This window comes from Mustelus asterias, chromosome 17, assembly GCF_964213995.1.
Source record: "Mustelus asterias chromosome 17, sMusAst1.hap1.1, whole genome shotgun sequence".
NCBI classification, from domain to species: domain Eukaryota; kingdom Metazoa; phylum Chordata; class Chondrichthyes; order Carcharhiniformes; family Triakidae; genus Mustelus; species Mustelus asterias.
The window spans coordinates 75,645,527-75,673,092 of NC_135817.1; the positions used below are offsets into that span (position 1 = coordinate 75,645,527).

A 27,566-nucleotide genomic window follows, 5' to 3' on the forward strand; every position below is an offset into this window, starting at 1 on the left:
TGTGTAGGTTAGGATGATGGGCCATGCTAAATTGCCCCTTAATGTCCAAACTTAGGTAGGTTAGGGGGATTACCGGGGTAAATACGTAGGGTTACAAGAATAGGCTTCGGGGACGATGAGGTGGTGCAGACTCGATGGGCCAAATGGCCTGCTTCTGCATTGTGGGGATTCTATGTCTATAAGAGATCACAGTAAGAAGTTTAACAACACCAGGTTAAAGTCCAACAGGTTTATTTGGTAGCAAAAGCCACACAAGCTTTCGAGGCTCTGAGCCCCTTCTTCAGGCTCAGAGCCTCGAAAGCTTGTGTGGCTTTTGCTACCAAATAAACCTGTTGGACTTTAACCTGGTGTTGTTAAACTTCTTACTGTGTTTACCCCAGTCCAACGCCGGCATCTCCACATTATAAGAGATCAAGCATTCAAGATGGGGATGAGAGGAAACCTGTTCACTCAGAGGCTAGAAAATTGGTGGAATTCTTGATCCCAGAAAGCAATGGTTGCTCAATCATTGAGTATATCCAGGGCAGAGATCGATACATGTTTGGGCTGTAAGTGAATCAAGGAATATGGGGATCAAAACAAAGTGGGGTTAAGGTCGAAGGTCGCCTATCATCCTTTTAATCCTGGATCAGACTCAAGGGGCTACATATTTGAGCCGTGCTCCTAAATCTTACATTCTTACCTCCTCTCCATTGCTTGAGTTTTCAGTACAGACTGTGATTCTTAGTGCACAGCTCATGTCCAGAGTTACTGCTTCGCCTACAAAATTTTGGATTGCCCCAAGAAATCAGCTTCAAAATTGGATGTCGGATTTCTGAATGAGCTGAAAGACATCTCGCTTCAATGTGTGCCCAGTGCAATTTCCAATGATAATAGCTCCATTTCTAATCACAGAGCTGCCGCTGTGCCAATGCATCCTTCCAGAAATTCACCAGAAAGCATGATTAGGGAAAAGCTTCGGATATTGTGATGGAGAATGACTTCACTGGTCACAGGCTCCCAGTGGAGAGGTGCACCGTAAGCAAGTACAAGTCAGGAACAGAGCATTGATTATCTGATTGGGTGGCACGCTGGCACAGTGGTTAGCACTGCTGCCTCACAGCGCCAGGGACCCGGGTTCGATTCCGGTCTTGGGTGACTGTCTGTGAGGAGTTTGCACATTCTCTCCGTGTCTGCGTGGGTTTCCTCCGGGTGCTCCCGTTTCCTCCCACAGTCCGAAGATGTGCAGGTTAGGTTGATATCAAAGTGCTAAATCCAGCCACTTGCTGAATACATTCAATGTTTTGGCATCAACTACTTCCTGTGATAATGATTTCCACAGGCTCACCACTTTTTGGATGAAGAAATGTTTCCTCACCTCCGCCCTAAATGGTCTACCCTGAATCCTCAGACTGTGGCCCCTGGTTCTGGGCTCCCCAACCATTGGGAATATCCTCCCTGCATCTACCCTGTCTAGTCCTGTTAGAATTTTATAAGTCTCAATGAGATCCCCACTCATTCGTCTGAACTCCAGCGAAAATAGTCCTAACCTAGTCAATCTCTCCTCATCCATCAGTCCCGCCATCCCCGGAATCAGCATGGCCATGATTGAACATAGAACATAGAACATAGAACATAGAACAGTACAACACAGAACAGGCCCTTCGGCCCACGATGTTGTGCCGAGCTTTATCTGAAACCAAGATCAAGCTATCCCACTCCCTATCATCCTGGTGTGCTCCATGTGCCTATCCAATAACCGCTTAAATGTTTCTAAAGTGTCTGACTCCACTATCACTGCAGGCAGTCCATTCCACACCCCAACCACTCTCTGCGTAAAGAACCTACCTCTGATATCCGTCCTGTATCTCCCACCACGAACCCTATAGTTATGCCCCCTTGTAATAGCTCCATCCACCCGAGGAAATAGTCTTTGAACGTTCACTCTATCTATCCCCTTCATCATTTTATACACCTCTATTAAGTCTCCCCTCAGCCTCCTCCGCTCCAGAGAGAACAGCCCCAGCTCCCTCAACCTTTCCTCATATGACCTACCCTCCAAACCAGGCAGCATCCTGGTAAATCTCCTCTGCACTCCTTCCAGCGCTTCCACATCCTTCCTATAGTGAGGTGACCAGAACTGCACACAATATTCCAAATGTGGTCTCACCAAGGTCCTGTACAGTTGCAGCATAACCCCACGGCTCTTAAACTCCAACCCCCTGTTAATAAAAGCTAACACACTATAGGCCTTCTTCACAGCTCTATCCACTTGACTGGCAACCTTTAGAGATCTGTGGATATGGACCCCAAGATCTCTCTGTTCCTCCACAGTCTTCAGAACCCTACCTTTGACCCTGTAATCCACATTTAAATTTGTCCTACCAAAATGAATCACCTCACATTTGTATTGGTAATGCTAAATTGCCCCATAGTGTCAGGGGATTAGCAGGGTAAATATGTGGGGTTACGGGGATAGGGCCTGGGTGGGATTGTTGTCGGTGCAGACTCGATGGGCTGAATGGCCTCTTTCTGCACTGTAGGAATTCTATGATTCTAAGTCACCTAATCTGCACTGCTTTTGAATTTAGTTCCCTGCTGTTGTGTTAAGAAAATTTCATATCCGAGACTGATCGATTTTTTTCTTGGGCAAGGGTAGTATGGAATGTGGAGGTACGGTCATTAAATGGAGTTGAGATACAGATCAGCCATATCTAAGTGAATGGTGGAACAGGCTTCAATGGGCTGAATGGTCTACTCGTGTTGCTGAAAAATGAATTTATTGAATACAGAGAGTTGATTTTTAAAAATTCATTCATGGGAAGTGGACACCAATGGCAAGGCCAGCATTTATTGCCCATTCCTAATTGCCTTTGAACTGAGTGGCTTCCTTGACCATTCCAGAGTTCAGTTAAGTGTCAATGATATTGCTGTGGCTCTGTAGTCACATGTAGGCCAGAGCAGGTAAGGTTGGCAGATTTCCTTCCCTAAAGAACATTAGTGAACCAGATGGGTTTTTTAATGACAATAATTTCAATGACATGGTGATTATTAGCCTTTTTAATGGATTTCAAATTTCACCAACTGCTGTGGGTGGGATTTGAACCTTGGTCCCCAGAGTATTAATCGCAGTCCCTGGATTACTAGTCTAGTGACAATACCACTACACCACCGCTTCAATTTAGTCAAATGCTTCTTTGGTATCAGCTTTTGTGTGCATTTGGAGACTAATTCTTATGTCTATTGAGACCTAAGCAGCCAGATAATAATGAACTGCACAATAATGGCTAGCCACAGGATCTTGATCTCTTTGCCTCAGGGGCACATATCAAGAAGGGATGTCCTCACATAACCACTAACAGGTAAATTAATGAAGAGACCAGTGTTCCTGGACCTTACCTGGATTATTTTCAATCATGCTTGTGTAGCTTTCTTTCTACTGGCTGTTAAGTGCTCATGACCTTTTGATTAAAATTTCTTTTGGTACCTTACGGTACTTTAATTCTAATCAAATAAGTCAAATAAGTCATGGTAGCAAAGTGGTTAGCACTGCTGCCTCACAGCGTCAGGGACTTGGGTTCGATTCCCGGCTTAGGTGACTGTGTGGAGTTTGCACATTCTCCCCGTGTCTGCACAGGTTTCTTCCCGGTGCTCCAGTTTCCTCCCACAGTCTGAAAGATGTGCTGGTTAGCTGCATTGGCCGTGCTAAATTCTCCCTCAGTGTACCCGAACAGGCACCCAAGTGTGGCAACGAGGGGGATCTTCACAGTAATTTGTGTCAATGTAAGCCTACGTGTGACACTAATAAATAAAATTTAAAACATGAGGCACAAACATGATCCAAGCTGACAAGACATTGCATCTCATCTTGGGCTCGATCAAACAAGATCCAAGTTGACAGGATGAGACATTGTACCTCCTCCCGAGCTCGATCTAATGCTTCATCTTATCCTTTGAAAAATTGCATCAGGTAAAGCCTTGGTTTAACCTCATTGGCTACCCTGATCCTTTACTCTACCCCAGCTTAGGTGAACAACCATCGCAGGCGTCAGCACACCCCCAGTGCAATGGGCCAGCCTCATCCCCTGCCTGGTTATGGTTTCACCCATGCCAGGTAAGTATGTTGAGGACATTTCCCTCCTGACCTCACACCCAAGAGCATTACTGTCACTGATCGCGATAACAATGGGCAACTGGATGGGGGAGAACAGAGGTGTCCTCGATAGGACCCTACCCCAAAAAGATAGACTGGTACTTTAAGTTTTTATTTGAGGATGTAGACATAAAGGTGAAACATAGAAGATAGGAGCAGGAAGAGGCCATTCGGCCCTTCGAGCCTGCTCCGCCATTCATCACGATCATGGCTGATCGTCCAACTCAATAGCCTAATCTTGCTTTCTTCCCAAGGTGTGTAACATTGAGCAGCATAGAGGCTCTTCAAACCATTGACTCTCTTGATATATTTGGAGAAACTGATATTCCTCTTGTTCTTTCCCTCTTTATATTCAGCCACTTTCAGTTTTTAGTTCCCATGAAGAGTTTAGAAATGTAATGCTGGCTTCTCTTTTATGTCTCAGGTCGCTGACTGAACCTCTGTGCACTGCTCAGGTTTTAGTTTCCGTTTTTACTTCCCATTTCCAGCATGTCCTGTTCTACAAAAGGAAGAAAGAATTTGTATCCTATCTGGCACCCACCACCACCTCAGGACTTGCCAAAGTGCTTCGAAGCCACTGAGATATGTTTGAAGCGCAGTCATTGTTGTAATGTAGGAAACGGGACGAGAATGATGTTGGAACTGAGTGGGTTGTGAGTGGTATAAGTATGATTCTATCGAGTCTCTCCCCCTGTGTATATATATATTTTTTAAATGACTATAAACTGGAAAGGTAAGGCACAAATCCCTCAGAGCAGGAACATAGGAATTAGGAGCAGAAGTAGGCAAATTCAGCCCTTCAAGCCTGCTCTGCTTTCAATCAGATCATGGCTGATCTCTCCCTGGTATGAAATCCATCTCCCCACCTATTCCCCATTTTCCTTAAACCCTTTTCTGAAATCAGAAATATATCTATCTCCTTCTTGAAACCATTCAACGATTCAGATTCCACCACGCTACGGGGCAGCGAGTTCCACAAATTCACCACCCTTTGCGAGAAGTAGTTCCTCCTCATCTCAGTTTTAAATCTACTACCTCTCACCCTCTACCTGTGACCTCTTGTTCCAAAAAAATTGGAAGGGTGTCGGAAAAATAAAGTGGCTGAGTGGAGAATTTTCCCAAAGTCTTTCCAGCCTCTCAGGCTGGCCGGCCGGCATTGTCTTGAGCCATTGGTGAAGGGAAGCTTGGGAACCTCAGCCTGTCCACCATTTTGTTGTGCTTGCTGTGACCCAGCCAAAGTGGTAGCAAGAAACGGCACAGCACTACCAGTGGGAGGAGGGATAAATGGCAGATCTTACGGGTCAAAATGCAGCTGCAGACATTGCCATGGCCCTAATTCATGAGAGTATAAGTAGTGTGCAAGGAATAGGAAGTCCCAGAAATTGTACAGATATTAGTGTCCCCTATAGACTAACAATAAATACCCGGAAATTGTGAAATGGAGTCTATTTTATAATATAGAAATAAAATAAACTGTGCATTGTAATATTTTATACAGCTTATTTTTTCTTGTCCTGGCGAAGAACAAGAAAACATATTATTGTGGAGGATTTGTCACAGCGCCTTACACGGATTCTATGTCACTGAAAGATTATAAACAATAAGCAATGGGCACAAATGCTCCATATTAATGGTGGGTTCTGTTATCAGATCATTATTCTCCACATCCACCCCTCACCCTTGACAACACAGGAAATCAAAAGGCTGGGGTGAGTATAGTGCGGGGTTCAAAATCCTGCTGGCATGAGCAAATGGAGGCATTGGCCGGAATTTTACCGGCATTTTACCGGAGGCTCGCAGAACGGCATTCTCCATTGGCCGGGGGCGGGATCTTACGAGCCTCGAGCGGACGAGGTGGTAAAGTTCCGGCAATCATCTCCCATTTTCTGCTGCCTGTCATTTGGTGCCGTGTGATTATTTGTCCCTTCCAAACTGTTAACAAAATGATATCCTTATCATGAATCCCGCCTTTGGATCATGATACTCTTCTGTTTGTTGACGCAGTTCTGAGATGTTTCATGTCCCCCCACATCCCCCACCGTCCTCCCCCTCCCCCCCCCCCCCCCCCCCCCCCCCCCGCGACAAGCAAGCGAGACTGGAAAATCCCGTCCGAGGTCAACGGACATTTCCACTGTGGCGGGGCGGGGCGGTAGAATTCCGACGCCTGACTTTCCCCCCAGCCCCTCAGTAAATCTCCTCGACTCCACAGTAAACATTGATTTAGCATTTCTGATCTGTCTGAGCTACAGGGACTCAGCGTGAAGGAACGTCTCTCGCTGGGAAAGCAAAGTGCGCCTTAACTGTTCTGAAGCCTGCAGGGCCTTTCATTAGTTTCAAATAGAAGCCAACTCACTGGGGAGGCTCCTGCTCTGCTTTGATAAGGGATGTTTCTCTCCATCATATTATGTGCAGACAAAGCCTCTTTTATTGACAATGCTCTGATTGCTGGTAAAACAATCCTTCAACCATTAACCAAATGCTATACTATAATTTGAATTAATTGGTGACTGTGCAGATATCCTTTTTAATATACATTGACATTCTCAGTAACGAGCTAAGACATGTTTGTATACATTTTTTGTCCCCCGTAAGTTGGGGAGACTGTACTGTGTGTACTATGAGTGGATAAATTCCCCACTGCTGTTTTTTCTCGATAGCAGTGTTAATCCAATTGATATGTCCTGGCCAAAACTTATCCTTCAACCAACATCACCAAAACAGATTAACTGTTCGCTGATCTCGTCATTATTTATGGGATCTTGCAGTGTGTAAATTGCCTGCCGTGTTTCCAACATTACAACAGTGGGCTTCAGAGATACTTCACTGGTTGTAAAGTACTCCACTGCTATCACCACTAAATTAAGGAGGTGTAGGCAGATCAAAGCTATCTCATCTTTTTGGGTTATCTGTCATTCACTACACCGTGTGATTTTTTTCCCACACCCCAATCAAATTGGTAACGAAATGATACCGCGATCATTACTCGTGTTTTCAAACATAATATTGTTCTGTTTGTTGCTGTAGTTCTGAAATGATTCACATTCACCCACTTCTCCCCCCCCCCACCACCTCGTTGCTCCCTCAAATACTCCCCCTCCCATCCCTTGCCTCAGTAAATCTCCACAGTAAACACACTAGTATGTCCCGAGGTGCTGAACGGAGTGATATCAAAGCCAGTTCATTCAAAACCATTTGATCAATAGCCCGATGAAGCTTTTTGAGTGGTGGTGGCAACTTCTGTCTGCTAGAGTGGGCACGGGGCAGGATTGGAAAAAGGCACGAGGTGTGATCAGCCTTTACTCTGGCAGATTTGTTATGATGCTGATAAAAACTCATCGGCCTTTCCGAATGATGCAGTGAGAAATAGAAAATAGGCAACTTCTCGAGAAAATATCAGGTAAAGAACAAAGAACAAAGAACAAGGAAAAGTACAGCAAAGGAATAGGCCATTCGACCCTCCACGCCTGTGCCGATCATGATGCCCTAACTAAACTAGAAAAAACCTTCTACCCTTACTTGGTCCATATCCCTCTATTCTCTCCCTATTTATGCACCCATCCAGATGCCTCTTAAATGTTGCTCATGTGTCTGCTTCCACCACCTCCTCTGGCAGCACGTTCCAGGCACCCACCACTCTCTGCATGAAAAACTTCTCCCACACATCTCCCTTAAACTTTCCCCCCTCTCACCTTCAACCTGTGCCCTCTTGTAATTGACACTTCCACCCTTGGAAAAAGCCTCTGACTATCCACCCTGTCTGTGCCTCTCAATTTTGTAGACCTCTATCAGGTCTCCCCTCAGCCTTCACCTTTCCAGTGAAAACAATCCTAGTTTATTCACCCTCTCCCCATAGCCAACACCCTCGAGACCAGGCAACATCCTGGTGAACCTTCTTTGCACTATCTCCAAAGTTTCCACATCCTTCAATAATCAAATTCCACAAACTTAGTCAAATGCCAGTTAGGCCACAGCTGGGGTTTCGTGCATGATGCTATTCGTTACATTGTAGGAAGGACATAATTATTCTGGAGAAAGTGCAAAGGAGATTTACAAGAATGTTGCCAGGGCTGGAGAATTGCAACTATGAGAAAAGATTAGGTAGGCTAAGGTTGTCTCTCTTAGAACGGAGGAGGCTGAGGGGTGACTTCATTGAGATGTACAGAATTATGAGGGTGGACAGGGAGACAGGAAATAGCTGTTTCACCTCGCTAAGGGATCAGTTAACAGGGGGCATAGATTTAATGTGAATGGTAGAAGGATTAGAGGGGGCATGAGGAAAACATTTCACCCAGAGGGTGGTGGAAGTCTGGTATTCACTGCCTTAGTTGGTGGTTGAGTTGAAAAACTCAACTCATTTCAACCTCAACACCTGAAGTGCTGTAACCTGCAAGGCAGTAGATCAGGTGCTGGAAAATGGGATTAAAATAAGCAGCTAGTTTATTTTTTACCTCTTTCTTGGTCGGCAGAGACACGATGGGCTGGATGGCCTTTTTCGATGCCATACTTTTCCGAGGTTCTATTGATTTGTACTGAGGCCCCGGTGGTGGAGGTTGGCTACACAGAGGCCCTGGCCTGTCCTGAACCTATTTAGCAAGGACCACTGTCGCCATGGCACTCGACAGGTGGGATTTATCGCAAGAAACTTGTGACTTCCCATGTTTTGCATTCTTTGATCCAAAGCATGTCTGCTGGGAGATCTTACTCAGGAGGGTGGTGAGATGGGAGCGCTGAGATTGAAGATGGACAGTAGGTGCGTTGAGCAGGTCGTGGTGGGGAGTTAAGTGAGTGCAGCATGGATGCTTTCCACCAGCTTGTGGCTTTTCATCAGCGGAATGAAGTTTGCAAGAACAGGAAGCTAGGAGGGGGTGCGTAGCAGAGAGTTGCTGCCATGATACGTATTGTTGCACATTATTCAGCTGAGGGTCAATAAGATGTGTGTGTGTGTGAGATGACTTTACAATCTGATCATCTCAAATTACAATAGCATTTTCTGATTCATTTTCCTCCTTCCCTCCTTCCCCCAACACTATTTCTGGAGAGATATCCCAGCATTGTACCATACCTGACGTGTACAATTGCCTTCACCTATTCACCAATGTTCATTTAGTCCTCCTCTCCACTGACAGTCAACTTCTCCCAACCACAGTGCACCATTCCAAACCATACACAACACTTCCTTTTCACTTAAGAAATACATTTGCTCGTGATTTAAGATCAGGCTCTTGACAGCAGCAAATCTGGGTTTTAAAGGAACTGCTATATTTGTTTGAAAATTATTTCAGTGTAAGATATCTTATCAAGAACATAACAGCAACATACTGTGAAATGTGCTTTGTTACTTACTGGCACTCACTCACTCGCACTCACTCACTCGCACTCACTCACTCGCACTCACTCACTCACACTCACTCACACGGTCAGTCAGTCAGGCACTCACTCACACACACTCATTCACGCAGTCACTCTCTCACTCACTCAGCAGTCATTCACTAACTCACGCACGCACTCACTCACTCACTCACTCACTCACTCACTCACTCACTCACTCACTCACATACACTCACTCACTCAGTCACTCACTCACTCACTCACTCATTCCAAAACCTCCAGTTGGGGCCTTTGGGTGGCAGAAACCTTGGTTGAGTTTACATTTTGTCATATACAATGACCAATTATAGTGCTTCAAACTTGCCCTTGGCTGGCATCAGCGCAGATTATGGATCAATCCTGGGGCCTTTGTGGGTGTGTAGCTCACTGTTCATTGGTTACCTGTAATATGTGGTTCTATTTGCCGTTTGCTCATGAACTCATTTAATTGTTTTGTACAGTTTTAAAACTGTTTAAAGTTTATTTATTATTTATTAGTGTCACAAGTAGACTTACATTAAAAGTGCAATGAAGTTACTGTGAAAATCCCCCAGTCACCACACTCTGGCGCCTGTTCGGGTACACTGAGGGGGAATTTAGCATGGCCATTGCACCTAACCAGCACATCTTTCAGACTGTGGGAGGAAACCAGAGCACCCAGAGGAAACCCAAGCAGACATGGGGAGAACATGCAAACTCCACACAGACAGTGACCCAAGCTGGGAATCGAATCAGAGTCTCTGGCACTGCGAGGCAAGAGTGCTAACCACTGTGCTGCCGTGCCGCCTTCAAGTTATTATACAAGTTATTATACACACATTTCATATAACCTCTGTTATTTAACTGTAACAATAGGGTAGATTATTTTCCTTCTAAAAGTTGGGCAACACCACTCTGTAATAGACTGCTAGGAGATAAATATGTGGGATCCAGGCGATATGCCTTCAAATGTTCTTGAATATTGCTGAAAAGAGAGATATGTTGTTGAGGCTGTTTGTCTCACACTCATCAGGACGCACGCAAGAATGCCAAATTTTAAATTATCACGACAATTTGTATTACAGGAAAAAAGGGTGCTGATTGGTTGGCAAGTTGACTCTGATTGGCTAAGGCCAAAGAGAAAGGAGTACTATAAGCTCCTCAAGCTCCTGGATAATTCAAAGAAAGATGTAAGGCTTGAACATAGAGTCATAGAGGTTTACAGCATGGAAACAGGCCCTTCGGCCCAACTTGTCCATGCCGCCCTGTTTTTTTTAAACCCCTAAGCTAATCCCAATTGCCCATATTTGGCCGGTATCCCTCTATACCCATCTTACCCATGTAACTGTCAAAATGCTTTTTAAAAGACAAAATTGTTCCCGCCTCCACTACTACGTCTGGCAGCTTGTTCCAGACACTCACCACCCTGTGTGTGAAAAAATTGTCCTTCTGGACACTTCTGTATCTCTCCCCTCTCACCTTAAACCTATGCCCTCTAGTTTTAGACTCCCCTATCTTTGGGAAAAGATATTGACTATCTAACTGATCTGTGCCCCTCATTATTTTATAGATCTCTATAAAATCACCCCTCAGCCTCCTACACTCCAGAAAAAAAAGTCCCTGTCTATCCAGCGTCTCCTCATAACTCAATCCATCAAGTCCCGGTAGCATCCTAGTAAATCTTTTCTGCACTCTTTCTAGTTTAATAATATCCTTTCTATAATAGGGTGACCAGAACTGTACACAGTATTCCAAGTGTGGCCTTACCAATGTCTTGTACAACTTCAACAAGACGTCCCAACTCCTGTATTCAATGTTCTGACCGATGAAACCAAGCATGCCGAATGCCTTCTTCATCACTCTGTCCATCTGTGACTCCAGTTTCAAGGAGCTATGAACATGTACCCCTAGATCTCTTTGTTCTGTAACTCTCCCCAATGCCCTACCATTGACTGAGTAGGGCATGTTCCTTTTGTTTGCAGAGACCAGGTCCATGTATTAAAATGTGGCTTCCAATGAACATAAATGAGCTGTGTTACGGGCTCGGCTGTGTTTCTTAAAGTCATTATTAGCGTAGCTGTTAGCACACTCAAGATTGTCCAGTTAGTGCTGCCCAATCACGGAATTACATCGGAACTGTCCTGATTGAGACAATTCACACCTCTTTAACCTGTGATTATCCCTCTCTCCACGCACACGGTTTGCACCTGTAAAGACTTGATTACCTGTAAAGACTCACATTCCAACCATTCTTCACATTCCAATCAATTATCTTGCAATTGTGTCTTTGCCTAAATATGTTGCGTTTGTGAACTAACCTCCACTCACCTGAAGGTGCTCCGAAAGCTCGTGATTCCAAATAAACCTGTTGGAATTTAACCTGGTGTTGTGAGACTTCTTACTGTGGAATTACTTCAAACAGCAGATGTTTTGTTTTGAGTTTTCAAGCACTACCAAATGACTGCTTCTAATTTTCTCTTCCCTTTATTGTGAATCTCCTGGTGCAAGTGACATTGTGTGCCAAACTGTGAACAAAGTGTGTAGATTTGGAACCCCAGCGCTCTGTGCCACCGCTCTGACTGGTTATCAGTCAGTCTTGAGGACAGGGCCCAATCCTCCCTCCCTCCTGCCCCCAACACTATTTATGGAAAGAGATTCCAGCATTGAGCCATCACACGGCTTTACCTTAACACTTTAGGCAGTAAATTGTTGCTTACTTTTGACTGTCAGATACATGGACTTGCTGACATCAGCTCCCACGTCGTTGCTGACTTGGCAGAGGTAGTATCCGCTGTCTTCCTCCAAAACATGTTTAATTAAGAGGGACCCGTTCACCAATAGTTGGATACGGCCATTCAGTGCAATTGGCTGGAACTGTGGAACACCTGCACCTGTACAGAGAGTGGCGCAGAAGCAGAAGTTAGCCCTCTCACTTGTCTTGATGTTACCCTGCTCAACCATCAGAATCACTAAATAAACATTTATTTATTCGTCACAATTAAGGCTTACATTAACACTGCAATGAAGTTACTACGAAATTCCCCTTGTCGCCACACTCTGGCACCTGCTCGGGTCAATGTACCTAACCAGCACGTCTTTCAGACTGTGGGAGGAAACCGGAGCACCCGGAGGAAACCCACGCAGACACGGGGAGAACGTGCAAGCTCCACACAAGCCGGGAATCGAACCCGGCTCCCTGGCGCTGTGAGCGAGGATCTGGCAGATGGAATATAACGTTAGCAAATGTGAGGTTATCCACTTTGGAAGAAATAATAGTAAATTGGAATATTATTTAAATGGAGAAAAATTACATCGTGCGACTGTGCAAAGGGACCTGGGGGTCCTTGTGCACGAATCGCAAAAACTCAGTCTGCAGGTGCAGCAGGTGATCAAGAAGGCGAATGGAATGTTGGCCTTTATCGCGAGGGGGATAGAATATAAAAGCAGGGAGGTCTTGCTGCAACTGTACAAGGCACTGGTGAGGCCGCAACTGGAGTACTGTGTGCAGTTTTGGTCCCCTTATTTGCGAAAGGATATATTGGCCTTGGAGGGAGTGCAGAGAAGGTTCACCAGGTTGATACCGGAGATGAGGGGTGTAGCTTATGAGGAGAGATTAAACAGATTGGGTCTGTACTCGTTGGAGTTTAGAAGGATGAGGGGTGATCTTATAGAGACATATAAGATAATGAAGGGGCTGGATAGGGTAGAGGTGGAGAGGTTCTTTCCACTTAGAAGGGAAACCAGAACTAGAGGGTACAGCCTCAAAATAAGGGGGGGGCCGGTTCAGAACAGAGTTGAGGGGGAACTTCTTCTCTCAGAGGGTAGTGAATCTCTGGAATTCTCTGCCCATTGAAGTGGTGGAGGCTTCCTCGTTGAATATGTTTAAATCACGGGTAGATAGTTTTCTGATCGATAAGGGAATTAGGGGTTATGGGGAGCAGGCGGGTAAGTGGAACTGATTCGCTTCAGATCAGCCATGATCTTGTTGAATGGCGGGGCAGGCTCGAAGGGCCAGATGGCCTACTCCTGCTCCTATTTCTTATGTTCTTATGTGAGGCAGCAATGCTAACCACTGTGCCACTGTGCCGCCCATGAAACATGAACGTGAAAGATTCTGCGATCCCTTCTTTAAATCTCATCACAAGAGGGACAAAGAATAAGAAATAGAAAATGTTTTAAAGTATACAACATTACTAATTGTGAATATCGAGGTCAGAGCACATTTTAAAAAAAATAACTTTTGGTTGAAGGAAGGAATTAAAGGTTTAACTACAGAAAATGGAGGTCTCTGCATGAGAAACTGGTAAAATGCAACCCTGAAGTAAAAGCAATTCAAACCAGCTTGGAATTTATTAAATTTAAAAAAGGTCTGGCCATGTTGACGTAATGTGGAGATGTCGGCGTTGGACTGGGGTGAGCACAGTAAGAAGTCTCACAACACCAGATTAAAGTCCAACAGGTTCATTTGTTGGAACAAGCCACTAGCTTTCGGAGCGCTGCTCCTTCATCAGGTGAGTGGGAGTTCTGTTCGCAAACAGGGCATATAAAGACACAAACTCAATTTACAAAATAATGATTGGAATGCGAGTCTTTACAGGTAATCAAGTCTTAAAGGTACAGACAATGTGAGTGGAGAGAGGGTTAAGCACAGGTTAATCGCTGAGCAGAAACTGATAGCCAAGTTCCGCACACATGAGGACGGCCTCAACCGGGATCTTGGGTTCATGTCACACTATCTGTAACCCCCACGACTCACCTGGGCTCGCAAAATCTCACTAACTGTCCTGGCTGGAGACACTACACATCTCTTTAACCTGTGCTTAACCCTCACATTGTCTGTACCTTTAAGAATTGATTACCTGTAAAGACTCGCATTCCAACCATTATTTTGTAAATTGAGTTTGTGTCTTTATATGCCCTGTTTGTGAACAGAACTCCCACTTACCTGATGAAGGGGCAGCGCTCCGAAAGCTAGTGGCTTGTGCTACCAGATAAACCTGTTGGACTTTAGCTGGTGTTGTGAGACTTCTTACCATGTTGACATAAGAAGTTAACATCTAGAAAGGCAAGATCATAAATAGCAGATTGACTTACTTAGCTAAAGAAACGGAGACATGGGGCAGGATTTTACAGCCTAGCTCATTCCAAATCCATAAAATCCCGCCTGAGGTCAACGGACCTTTCCATGGTCCGCCCCTTGCCCGCTCCGATTCCCGTGGTGGGCGGGGCGGTACAATTTCAGCCATGGTGTCTGCCGCTATTCGGTAAAGGGTAAGTAATTCATGTGGCTTCGCAGAATTAAAGAGAGCTTTGGGTGTAAAAGGTAGTTAATTTGCATTTGTACCTGGCAACAAGCCTTGGGTATTTCCTTGCCACGAAGATGGGTGGTGTTTAGTGAGATTCTTTGTCTTTGAGTTTAACTCAGTGAATTGAATTGGGGCATAGCCATCAGGCAAGATTTGTTGATGTTTGGAAAACAGCTAAGAGACTGTGTCAGCTTATGTAGCTTGCAGCTCCTTGAAAGTTGAGAGACAAAGACAGACCTACACCTGAAGTATAATCCATGACACAGATTGTAGTTGAAGGCTGGTATTCATATAAGACAAAGTTGGAAAGAGGAAAAAAATGACTGGAGGGTTTGTTTAGCTTTAGCTCAGTAGCAGCAGTGTGTACTATCTACAAGATGCACTGCAGCAATTCACCAAAGAACCTTAGGCAACACCTTCCAAACCGATGGTACACTTCCATCTAAAAGGACAAGGGCAGCAGATACTTGGGAACACCACCACCTGCAAATTCCCCTCCAAGCCACTCACCATCCTGACTTGGAAATATATTGCCGTTCCTTCGCAGTCGCTGGGTCAAAATCCTCAAATTGCCTCCCTAACGGCATTGTGGGTCAACCCACAACACATGGACTGCAGCGATTCAAGAAGGCAGCTCACCAACACCTTCTCTAGGCCAACTAGGGATGGACAATAAATGCTGGCCAGTCAGTGACGCCCATGATCACAAATGAATAAAGAAAATGCTAAAGGGTGAAATCGCAGAATCCCTACAATGCAGAAGGAGGCTATTCGGCCCATCAAGTCTGCATCAACCACAATCCCACCCAGGCCTGATGTTTTAAACCATTGCACAGAGTCACAACATGTTCTGAGCTGGAGCCGGGGCGGGGGTGGGGGATCCAGAGCTCTGAGGTTGGTAAAGAAATTGGAGGTTAGGTTAGCCTAAAGCTAATGGAAGGATCCCCATGAACTCTTGTACCTCGGCAAACAGCTGCTGTACACTGAAGAGCATTCAGAGTGAATTTCAGAGAGTGGCGATACACCTCTGGGGTCTGTCCAAGAAAAAATGGATAAACCATCAAGATTTCATAGAACTCTTGCAGGGGGAGAGCAGAAGTAGAACTTTTACTATCTAAGCCCTCCCAAACTCACATCACCTCGGAGGCAAAGACTTTCCAACCCATTAGCCTGAGCTGAACACAAATCCAGCCCCAAAGCAATGTAATTAATTCAGTAAACCCTCCAATCCCCACCTTTAGTATTCTGCTCTCAAATGTGATCCCATAAATTAACATTTTCAGCATCTGAAGAATCTGGACAGTTGGCTTTAAGGCTGAGTTTGAAACGATACCTTTGGAGTATTTCCATACGATAGTCGGGACAGGGTAACCCTCCGCAGAACAGTTTAGTATGACGGCTTTCCCATAAATCCCATCCTGGTCAGTGGGCTGCACCACAAATCGGGGAGGAACTGAAAGAAGCACACATCATAAATAGCGATTAAAATCAGGTCCAAATCCACCAAATGGAAATTGCTGACTCGAGTAACTCCAAATGAAGTTGTATGTGCCTCAGTTGGGTCTCTTTGTTCCGGGATACTTTCTCCTACTGGGATGGACTTCCATGAACACTGGCTTCCCATAGCTGCTTCATCCAGGTGGATACACATTATTTGAAGACTATAAAGCTCAGGGACAGAAGATGACCATTCGCCGCCCCCCCCCCCCGGCAAGTCCGCTCTGCCGTTCAGTGAGATCATGACTGATCTTATGTGATAATCCTCAACCCCACTTTCCTGCTTTGTCCCCATAACCCTTGATACCCTCCCTGATTAAAGATCTATCCATTCCAGTCTTGAACATGCTTAATGACCCAGCCTCTACAGCCCTTTGCAGTAAAGGATTCCACAGATTCACTACGCTCTGAGAGAAGAAATTCCTCCTCACTTTTGTCTTAAATACTCTCAGATTATGCCCTCTGGTCCTAGGCTCTCCCACAAGGGGAAACAATCTCTCAGCATCTACCCTCAATAAGATCACCTGTCATTCTTCTAAACTACAATGAGTACAGGCCTTACCTACCCAACCTCTCCTCATAAGAAAATCCTTCCATACCCGGGATCAACCGAGTGAACCTTCTCTGGACTGTCTCCAATGCCAGTATGCATTTCCTTAGATAAGGGGACCATTTGAAAGGATCACTGGAGGGGGTTCAAAATCTGGCGAAAACCAAAAATCGCAAATCTCACCGGTAAGATTGCGATCACTGATTTTCCCGCCCCTCACTGGCAATGGAATCAGGTTTATGCCCATAATAGGCACGAACCTGAATTTAATAGATTTCAATAAATTTAATTATTATAAACCCACTCACCAAATTATGCCCCCTCACTAAGTTTTCATACCTCACCAACATGACGGGTCTACCCAAACATAACCTTGTCCTAGGGGTGCAAAGATAAATATAGCCCCCAGGAGAGAGGGACAAGGCCAGGCAGTGCCAGGGACAGGCCCTGGTTTGTGATCGGTGGTCATTGGTTGGGATTTTTACCAGGGTGCCCCTTGACCTGGCATAGAGGCAGGTTCTTAGCCCAATTATAAGAAGTGACTGAAATGGTCTTTACACGTGGAGGCATCGTCTTGGCAACTTATTCAAACATTTGGTTAAAGAATAGAACAAGCAGGATGGGGGCAGAGTGAGTGCGTTGGAATCCCTGTGCAGGGCTGTCTATAGCTGGCACCTTACCCAGGCAGGCATAGACAGCCCATAGACATTCCTGGCGTGCTGGTCCTCCAGCCTGCCACTAGGTCATGCTTCCAGACACTTGAACTGCCCCATAACGTCCCAATGGAGGATCCCAATCAGCTTGCATTTCCTACCATTAACAAAGATCAGTGCCGGCCCTGAGTTCAACTCTGCCTAAATGGCCAAAGCTGGGAAAGGTGTTAGGAAACTGGCAAGCCAGTAGGCCTCAGATGTTTTGAACCCCGTTTGCCCTCAGGCCCAACATTAATGGGGCCCAGAATGCTGACCATTGTGTCCAGTTCTGGGTGCTGCACTTTGGAAGGATAGAGTCATAGGCTGGAATTTTACCACCTTGCCTGCACCAGAATCGGAGTGGGCGAGGTTCGCAGAACGGCATTCTCCATTGGCCTTGGGCGGGATCTTATAAGCCACGGGCAGGCAAGGCGGTAAAATTCCAGCAATAGAATCATAGAGATACACAGCACGGAAACAGGCCCTTCGGCCCAACCCGTCCACGCAGACTAGGTTTCCTAAACTGAATGAGTCCTATTTGCCTGCATTTGGCCCATATCCCTCTAAACCTTTCCCATCAATGTACTTTCCAAATGTCTTTTAAATGTTGTAATTGTACCCGCCTCTACCACTACCTCTGGCTGCTCATTCCATATAAACACCACCCCCTGTGTGACCAAGTTGTCCCTCATGTCCTTTTTGTATCTTTCCCCTCTCACCTTAAACCTATGCCCTCCAGTTTTGGACTCCGCTACCCTGGAGAAAAGACCTAGGCTGTTCACCTTATCTATGCCCCTCACAATTTTATAAACATCTATAAGATCTCCTCTCATCTTCCTACGCTCTTGTGAAGGCTTGAGAGAGGGCACAGAAAAGATTCGTAAGAATGGTTCCAGGGATGAGGGGCTTCAATTATGTGGATAGATTGGAGAAGCTCGAGCTTTGTTCAAGTATCGGTGTTCCATTAACTTAATCTCACCCTTGCACAAGGCTGGAGCAGACCTGTTGGAGATAATCTCACAGCACTTGCCCCTGCAGTGTACCCTGCATGGAATCATAGAATCTAACAGTGTAGAAGGAGGCCATTCGGCCCATCAAGTCTGCACCAACCACAATCCCAACCAGGCCCTATGCCCATAATCCCATGTATTTACACTAGCTAGTCCCCCCAACACTAAGGGGCAATTTGGCATGGTCAATCCACCTAACCCGCACATCTTTGCAGTTTGACTGCCAACACAATCATCCTGCCACCACCCAATCAGGATATCAGCACCGTTACTGTCATTGACCTCTAGTTAGCGCCTCCTGATGCACAGTTGAAGTATTGCACATTACCTCTAACAATCAGTTGGCTCTGGTGCTCCACCGCCGCTGCTTCGTTGCTGGCGATACACGTGTAGTTCCCGTTATGCATCAGCGAGAGGTTGGAAATCCTCAGCGAGCTGGTGAAGTCAATTTTGTCAATGGTGACGCCCAGGCTGGCAGGAATTGGACGACCGTCCTTCTGCCAAGTGATCCTGATAGGCAGGTCACCCGAGATGACCACGCAGGGAATGAACACTCGCTGTCCGATGGAGAATCTCGGGAATTCAAAAGGCTGAATGAAAGGTGGGACTGACAGAGAAAAAAAAATGAGTTAATGCATTGTCCAAGCGAACGTGCTGAAGGATAAGAATTCTGCTTCCTGAAGGCAGCTCGGATTCTCAAATTCAACATAACAACCAACCTGATTACATGGGCAATCCAAAGGCCCACAAAGTGCTTAGCAACAGCTACTGACTACAGAGACATGATTTGCCCCTGAATGTGATACATTCCTAACCAAGTCTAGGATACCACCAACGAGCCAATCAGTAGATGTCAGGGATAAAATGCACGACTCTGACTTCAAACGAAACATGGAGGGAACCTTTTCATGTACCTTTGATGAAGTTGTCATGGTAATATTTTGAGGAAGTATTTTGAGGAAATTTATGGCCCCCGTGTTCTGGATTGTTCTGAACTACCGTTCTTGTGAGGCAGTATGATGTTTCCATACAATCATAGAATCCCTACGGTGCAGACGGAGGCCATTTGGCCCATCAAGGCTGCACCGACCACAATCCCACCCAGGTCCTGTCCCCATAACCCAAAGTATTTACCCTGCTAATCCCCCTGACACTAAGAGGCAATTTAGCGTGACCAATCAATCTAACCCACACATCTTTGGAGTGTAGGAGGAAACCGGAGCACCCGGAGGAAACCCACGCAGACACGGGGAGAACGTGCAGATTCCACACAGACAGTGACCCGAGGCTGGAATTGAACCGAGTCCCTGACACTAAGAGGCAACAGACCTAGCCACCCGTGCCACCTCATGGGTTTTTTTTTAGAATAAGATGGGTGAATGGGAATGGTGCAGGTTGGGATATGCAGGTGGAAGGCCAATCGATCAGGAGTGCATTGGCATAGTCAAGGTTTGAGGTGACAAAGGCTCCAATGAGGGCTTGACAGCAGCTGAGTTGTACAAGAGCAGAGTTGGGCGTTGCCATGGAGATGGAAATAAGTGGTCTTCATGAGGGCACAGATATGTGGTCAGAAGCACATTTGCTGGTGAATAAAAAGAACACCATTTGCGAACAGTCTCCAAGTAAATTCCGTTCTGATTTTAAGCTTGCCCAAAGAGCCTGACACTCAAACTCTGCAACACTTCCTCAGTGCTGTGCCGAGTCTTTAGTCAATTTATGGATCTAGGCCACGGTTTGATGATTGAATCCATGTTGTTTTGACCCAGAGCCAGAATACTAACAGTTGTGTCAAACTGGGAGAGGCTGGAATGATCAGAAATTCAGAGAATTCAGCACTCGCTCAGTGCTACACAGGAGAGTCAGCCCAGATTAGCGGAATGGGGCTTGAATTTTTATCTTTCTGACACAGGTTTAACAGAACTACAGCTAAAGCTGTGCTGACATTATTGAACAGTTACCTTGCTTTGAGCTTATCCACAATCTCAGCAGCTTCTATTCCAAACAGGATTTAATTATTTTGATTTGCTCCAACATATATTAGACATTTAACTCGCTCTTTCTAAAAAGAACGTCTTTAGTAGGAACCAGACCACTCCAAAGATAAGCTGCTTCCAGTAAGAAAACCTTACTGTTAATTTATAACTTTGCGCCTCTGGTCAGTGCTTATCATCTTCAGATGATTGCGAGAATCACATAATAGATTTATTACTTTGCTGGTCAACGTGGGCTAGATGTGTCTGCGACAGGGGAGGAATAGGTGTGCGGAGAGTAGAGAAGCGTGTAAAATATGATATGACTAGCCAGGGTCCTCCAGTCTATCCCCAATGTAAAGTAAAGTTAAATTATCAATCAGAAGTAGGCTTACATTAACACTGCAATGAAGTTACTGTGAAAATCCCCTAGCCATCACACTCCGGCGCCTGCTCGGGGTACACTGAGGGGGAATTTAGCATGGCCAATGTACCTAACCAGCACGTACTTCGGACTGTGGGAGGAAACCGGAGCACCCGGAGGAAACTCACTCAGACACGGGGAGAATGTGCAAAGCCCACACAGAGAGTGACCCAAGCCAGGAATCGAACCCAGGTCCCTGGCCCTGTGAGGCAGCAGTGCTAACAACAGTGTCAATTGCAAGAATCACATTACTTTGCTGGTAATTATGGGCTAAATGTCTTTGCAGCAGGGGGGAATAGGTGTGAGGAGGGTAGAGGAGCATGCAAAATATGATATGTGACTAGCCAGGGTCCTGCAGTCCTGCAGTCCATCCCCGACCTGGCTGCCATTTAGAGTGGGCACTGAAATTGGCAACCTGTTTGGCAGTTTAAAAAAACATAACTCGCGGACAACTGAACATGTTAGCAAAGAAGTTGAGATGAATATTACGCTGCCCGTGCCATAATGCGGTCGGCATGGGTGGACCGGTGAGTGTGGAGGGCCGATTTTTAAGTTGCTCTGTTGAAAATGCAGGAAGGACGGGGACACACATGTCCAGGGGGTGCCTGCGCGCACGGAGAGGGGGCATTTCCTCCCCTAACCCCCTAACGGGAGTGAAATCAGACTGGCCGGCAGCTCTCAAGGGTGAGGCCTCCTCCTACTGAGGGACAGAAGTCGGACCCCGAGGTTTTTCCACAGGGAGGCGAGCAGTACGCACCCCCCTCCACCCACCCCAAAAACAGATCCAGACCAATATATTCAGTCCAATTTCAAATGACTTTCAATGTCCTTTACCTGTGATAGTGAAAGTAGATTTCTACACGCAAGGGGAAATAGATCCATCAACAAAACACAATATCAGGCATTAGCAATTAGGAATCTCCTTTGGGAAGGAGACTTTGAGGTGAAGTGTTCTAGATTATGAACCAAATTAACAGGAGAGATCGAAGCAACCACACTCTGCAATGATGGAGTCAAATATTAGCGCGTTCTTGCTCAAAATGCACACATTGAGGATTAATAAATGCTGTTGCATATCACTCAGACAGTCCAAGTTGCGATGACAACATGTTTGCATGTTTTAGGCTGGAGTTATGGATAGCAGTGATGGAGGCTCCAACTCTTTTTCCAATCATGTGCTCTAATGACCTGCCATTGGTGCGTGTTGAGGAGAGTTGTAGGTTGATATCAACCCCGCGTAATGAATGCACCTTCCTTGGCCACCAAGTCCTGGGGTTGGACTCAAATCCGTAGCTTCTGGCTCAGAGGACTCTACCCACTGCACCTCAATGAAAACAGTGCAAGGTGCAAATAAATTCGAGACACTATTCACTAAGGTCAGATGCCAGTAGGCAGGGCCAATCGATCAAAATTAAAGAGCTGATTGAACTTTTCTTTTAATTCATTTGTGGGACATGGGCATCGCTGGCTGGCCAGCATTTATTGCCCATCCCTAGTTGTCCAAGGGCAGTTGAGAGTCAACCATATTGCTGTGGGTCTGGAATCACATGTAGGCCAGACCGGGTAAGGACGGCAGATTTCCTTCCCTAAAGGACATTAGTGAAACAGATGGGTTTTTCCAACAATCGACAATGGGTTTCATGGTCATCAGCAGATTCTTAAGTCCAGATTTTTTTATTGAATTCACATTCCACCATCTACTGTGGCGGGATTCGAACCCGGGTCCCCAGAACATTAGCTGAGTTTCTGGATTAATAATCTAGCAATAATACCACAAGGCCATCGCCTCCCCTTGATTGGTCTTTTTCCACTCCTAAACTATCTGAAGTCAGGTTACCCTGCTGAATCATAAAAATTAATGAAGTTAAGGTGATTCGTGTTGTTTTCTTCTTCCCAAAATGCAAATTATAGAGAAGAAACTGTCGCACCAACACGCAAAACGGTTGACATCGAAAAACCTGACACAACGTCAAGTGTGAGTAACATAAAGCTTCAAAAATATCCGGCATAAAAAAAGGAAAATGGTGGAAATACTCAACAAAAATGGAGTCAGCAAGTCTCGGCACAGATGCTCTCTAACTTGCCAAGTATTCTTAACATTTTCTGTTTCTATTTCAGGTTTCCAGCTTTTGCAGTGTTTTGCTTTCGTGTGGACATCTGTCCATCCTTCTGACCTGCTGCCTGCCCAGGTCAGGAAAAGTCGGCCATTTTTGTTTTGTGAAGGTCAAATGTGATTGGACAGAAGTTGGAGTGACTGCGCTGCATTCTATTTGCAGAATAAACACAGTACTCCTGTGAAGTTGCTGAGTTGAGCAGTTAAGAGGATTCCTGGGCTCAGTTCCAAGAACGATGAAAATTGCAGAACCTACATGTTGCAGGGCTCAAATAAATAAGTTTGTGACAGCCATCGAAGGAAGAGCGGCGGACATTTTGTGGTGACCATCTGGTCCCAACCACCATATGGGGAAAAGATTTATTTTTAATTCGGAAAGAAAAGGTGAAGGGAGCAAGCCCATTTGTGCAGGAAACCATAAGGATTGAAGGAATGAAATCCAAGCTAAATCCAGAAGGATTGAGTAATTGACAGCAAAAATTCTCATTTAAAAGCCTGATGAATGCTGAAGGAAAGAAAGGTTGGCGGAGGTGAGGAATCCTGCAGTTTTCTGTTTCTGCTGAGGATTAAACTGTGCAGAAATTTGTGTTGTTAATTCTTGCTGTAGATATCGTGAGGGTGCCGGGATGAGGAGAAGCATGTAACACAGTAGATCCGCAATTCAGTAGGCTGAAGAGGGGACAATTCAAAGATGCACTGACCATAAAGAGTACTGTCAGAGAAAGACAGCTTAACTGGCTCGGTTAATCATAAGGATAGGTTTATTTGAGTTACTGGCATTTAATTGTCCCCAAGACTTTAAATAGGAAGGATGGATAGTAAGAAAGGCGATACAATTAAATTAAAGGTTCTCAGAGTTGGTAGCTATGGGGGAACAATTCATCAAGAGTTAAACCTCATTTTGTTCTTAATTTGCTCCCAGTAGGTTTCCAAAGTTTCTCAATGTTGTCTAAACCAGAACAACAGGGTAATAGGCATTCCATTATGCGTTGGATGGTTCCATTAGCGGGCAGCAAGGTGGCACAGTGGTTGGCACTGCTGCCTCACAGCGCCAGGGACCTGGGTTCGATTCCTGGCTTCGGTCACTGTCTGTGCGGAGTCTGCACGTTCTCCCCGTGTCTGCATGAATTTCCTCCAGGTGCTCCGGTTTCCTCCCACAGTCCGAAAGACATGCTGGTTAGGTGCAATGGCCATACTAAATTCTCCTCAGTGTACCCGAGCAGGCGCTGGAGTGTGGCGATTAGGGGATTTTCACAGTAACTTCATTGCAATGTTAATGTAAGCCTACTTGTGACACGAATAAATAAATAGTCCAATGTGCTGTATTGACAGATGCAAAATTCCCCAATTTGACTTGCATTGGTTACCATTTTCCCCAAATGTTCCCCTTTTTGTCCCTCTCTGTCCTGGAGCTCCACCCAACCCACACCTCTCAACTGAACACAACCTGTGACAACAGCAGCAGTGACCTGCTTGACAACAGTCAGATATCATAGAATCCCTACAGTGCAGAAAGAGGCCATTCAGCCCTTCGAGCCTGTACTGACAACAATCCCACCCAGGTCCTAGCCCCATAACCCCACACATTTACCCTAGCTAGCCCCCCCCCTGACAATAAGGGGCAATTTCGCATGGCCAATCCATCTACTTAGCATGGCACATCTTTGGACTGTGGGAGGAAACCGGCCTTCCTGCATTGGCCCTCATCCCAGTTACTCCACTGCTTCACTGCCCAACAACACGTGCCACGTCAGCTGCTGACGGAACCTCGCCGTTATTACCGGCCTCTTACCGCACCGCATTTTTCTCCCGCCAAAGCCCGTCCTTACCTTTGACAGCGACGTAAACGCTTTGACTGGTGGACAGCTGAGGTTGGACAAGAACGTTGCAGATGTACTCTCCCTCATCCACGTCTTTCTGCACATCGGAGAGCTTTAAGGTCCCGTTGTTCCCGTAGGCCACCTGGCGATGGTTAAAGGGCAGGAGGTTGGAGTTCTTGTACCACTTGATGGAATAGTATGGATAGCCAATCACCCGGCAATGAATGTAGGTATCACGACCTGCGATGGCCGTGATATTTTTCATTGATCGTATACTGGCAGGTCCTATCAGAAAAACAAGAAAACAAAAAAAAATAGGAACAATGGATACTGTAAAAGAGAGAACAGAATTTTTGTCTCAAAGAAATGTAAAACATCTGATAGCTTCCACTGTGTTAATTATGACATAACGTTAAGAGAATGAGTGACAAGCTTAATCTTCCTGAACATTTTAAAGGTAAATTTCCCGTGTTCTTATTGTAAAAAGAAAAACCTATCAGTGCTGTGAGAAAGCAGAGGACCCAGCCTTAATCACCCCCATCACCCACCCCCCTCCCCCCCAAACACACACCCTCACATTTACCTTCACAAGACTAGCTCCCTTAATCTGATGCCATATTATTATACCTCCATTTCCAGCACTGTAATGCTCTTGGTTGCTTGCAGATCAGGGCATTTGATTCTTGAGAATGATCAGCAGAGACGGGCAATTGGATTTTCTGTGAGCTAACTCTACTGCCCATTAAATATGAGGCAAATAGGTTCCAGGTATCTGTGTGTACCTGTAGACAGTGTTTGACCAGAGCTGGAGTTGACTTCTTTCTCTCCGTCCTCCCCAACAATTCAGCATGTCCTTAGCTAGGTGCAATCTTGGGACACAAAACATCACTTTATCACCCTCGGCGGTATGACTCAATGTGGTTGACTCTTAGCTGCCCGTTGTATGGCCTTAAACCGCTCAGTTCAATAGCAATTAGGGATGAGCAACAAATGATGGCCTTGCCAGCGGCGCCCACTTCCCATGAATGAATAAAGCAAATAAAATTGAGGCACTGCCTACCGAGGTCTCCTTGATGACAGCCATCTTTGTCGGCGGCCATCATGTGCTGGAAAGTGGGATTAGTGCGACTTTAGTGGTAGTTATTGTCAGTGCAGATTCAATGGTCCGAAGAGCCTTTTCTGCGCTGTACAACTCTATGGCCGGAATTTTATCACCCCGCCGCCCACCGTGGGAATCGGAGCGGGCGAGGGGCGGACCATGGAATGGCCTGTTGACCTCGGGCGGGCTTTTAGGGTTTCGGGGACGAGCGAGGCCGTAAAATCCTGCCCTACGACACTATTTATTCCAAACACAAATCATAGCAATTCCAAAATGGGTTGTAAGTCTCAATCATTCTAATTTCACCCCAGGGAGGCTGGTATGATTATTAATTTTTTTCGTTTTTGGCAAAGAATCGTCCTTACGAGAAAACCCCTGGAGGAAGTTCACCAAAGTCCTGCTCAGGAAGTCGCTGAAGGATGGCTTCTCTATCATGCGACAGTGACCCCTATTTACGTGAATGAGCTCGTGTTGCTGCCTGAAATTACCCCCCGGGGTAATTTTGGTGCAGTCTTTGTGGAAGCCAATTGCTGACAAACTGTGAGACAGGAGTGGTGCCATTGTGGCGCTGCGAGATGACTGAAATTAATCTGAGTGAAAAATAATAATAACGAGAAAGAACAATAGGTGGCTTAGAAAAACGGTGTTGGTTCACATACGGTCGACTAATGAGTTGCCCACATGGGATTATTTGGCTCCAAGAGTCAAGTAAAGTCATGAGATCCACGTGCAACACTGCTGTTACTTCAGGATGGTCCAACATAAGTTGACTTGGCTTGACTGAAAACAGTTCGACTAGGGGGATAAAAGAACAATGGGGACAGATGAGGAAACAGGCGCCAAGAGGATCCTTGGGAACAAATACTGGACGGGCTATTTGGCACACTGTGGCGTCACGTGAATAGGGCCCACAAGAAGCATGAGCTCGCATGGTGATGGAAAGTCATTTCCGTGCAGGTCTGAAGATAAAGGAAATCGGAATAGCCAGGGCAGCAGGAGAGGGTGTGAAAGGAGGGGAAGGAAAGAATGGAAACAGTGAGAACGGCAATTATCTGCAAAATAAATGAGAAAGGGGACCATTTCAAAATTCAAAAAACAGAACGTAAGAATGCATGGATTGTTACAATCCTAATGAAATGAACGATGTGTTCTGAGGAGCTAATTTGACAAGCACCTCTTACGTTTATTCGAGCCTGATACATGGCGACTCCGGCAGAGTTATTGGCCACACACCGATAGACTCCCCCGTCCCGGACCTGAGTGTTGGTGACATTTAGGTAGCTGACCATGTTGCCCTCGGTGGTGATGTACTGGCTGAAGCGGTGACTCCCGTCTCTGGAGATTGAGTCGTCGTCCAGCGTCCAGCTGATGGTTGGCGAGGGGGTTCCTTTCACGTTGCACATGAGTGAAATGGGCTCGTTGAGGCTCACGACCTTCTCGCTGAACGACGAGATCACTTTGGGAGTTCCGTCTGCAAACAGAATGGGTGCAAAATGTCAGCCCCCTCAGAGCACTCCACAAGCTTGTGTGTGTTTTTCTTCTAACGAAACAGTTCATTGTGGTGAAATTCCTGTTGAAGGGGAACCTTGGCGAACTGACCATGGTCA

General features: G+C 45.8%; 1 protein-coding gene across 4 annotated transcripts in view; it reads right to left on the reverse strand.

The window, feature by feature from the left end:
* LOC144506201 (cell adhesion molecule DSCAM) overlaps window positions 1–27,566 on the reverse strand; it is a 518,357-nt gene that overhangs the window by 189,319 nt on the left and 301,472 nt on the right. For all 4 annotated transcript variants that reach the window (XM_078232062.1, XM_078232059.1, XM_078232061.1 and 1 more), the window contains exons 6-10: window positions 27,134–27,430; window positions 24,870–25,145; window positions 18,862–19,140; window positions 16,118–16,237; window positions 12,196–12,369 (exon numbers count right to left, since the gene is read on the reverse strand). In XM_078232062.1, coding sequence (XP_078088188.1) covers window positions 12,196–12,369; window positions 16,118–16,237; window positions 18,862–19,140; window positions 24,870–25,145; window positions 27,134–27,430 — 1,146 coding nt within the window. The remainder of the gene's footprint in view (window positions 1–12,195; window positions 12,370–16,117; window positions 16,238–18,861; window positions 19,141–24,869; window positions 25,146–27,133; window positions 27,431–27,566) is intronic.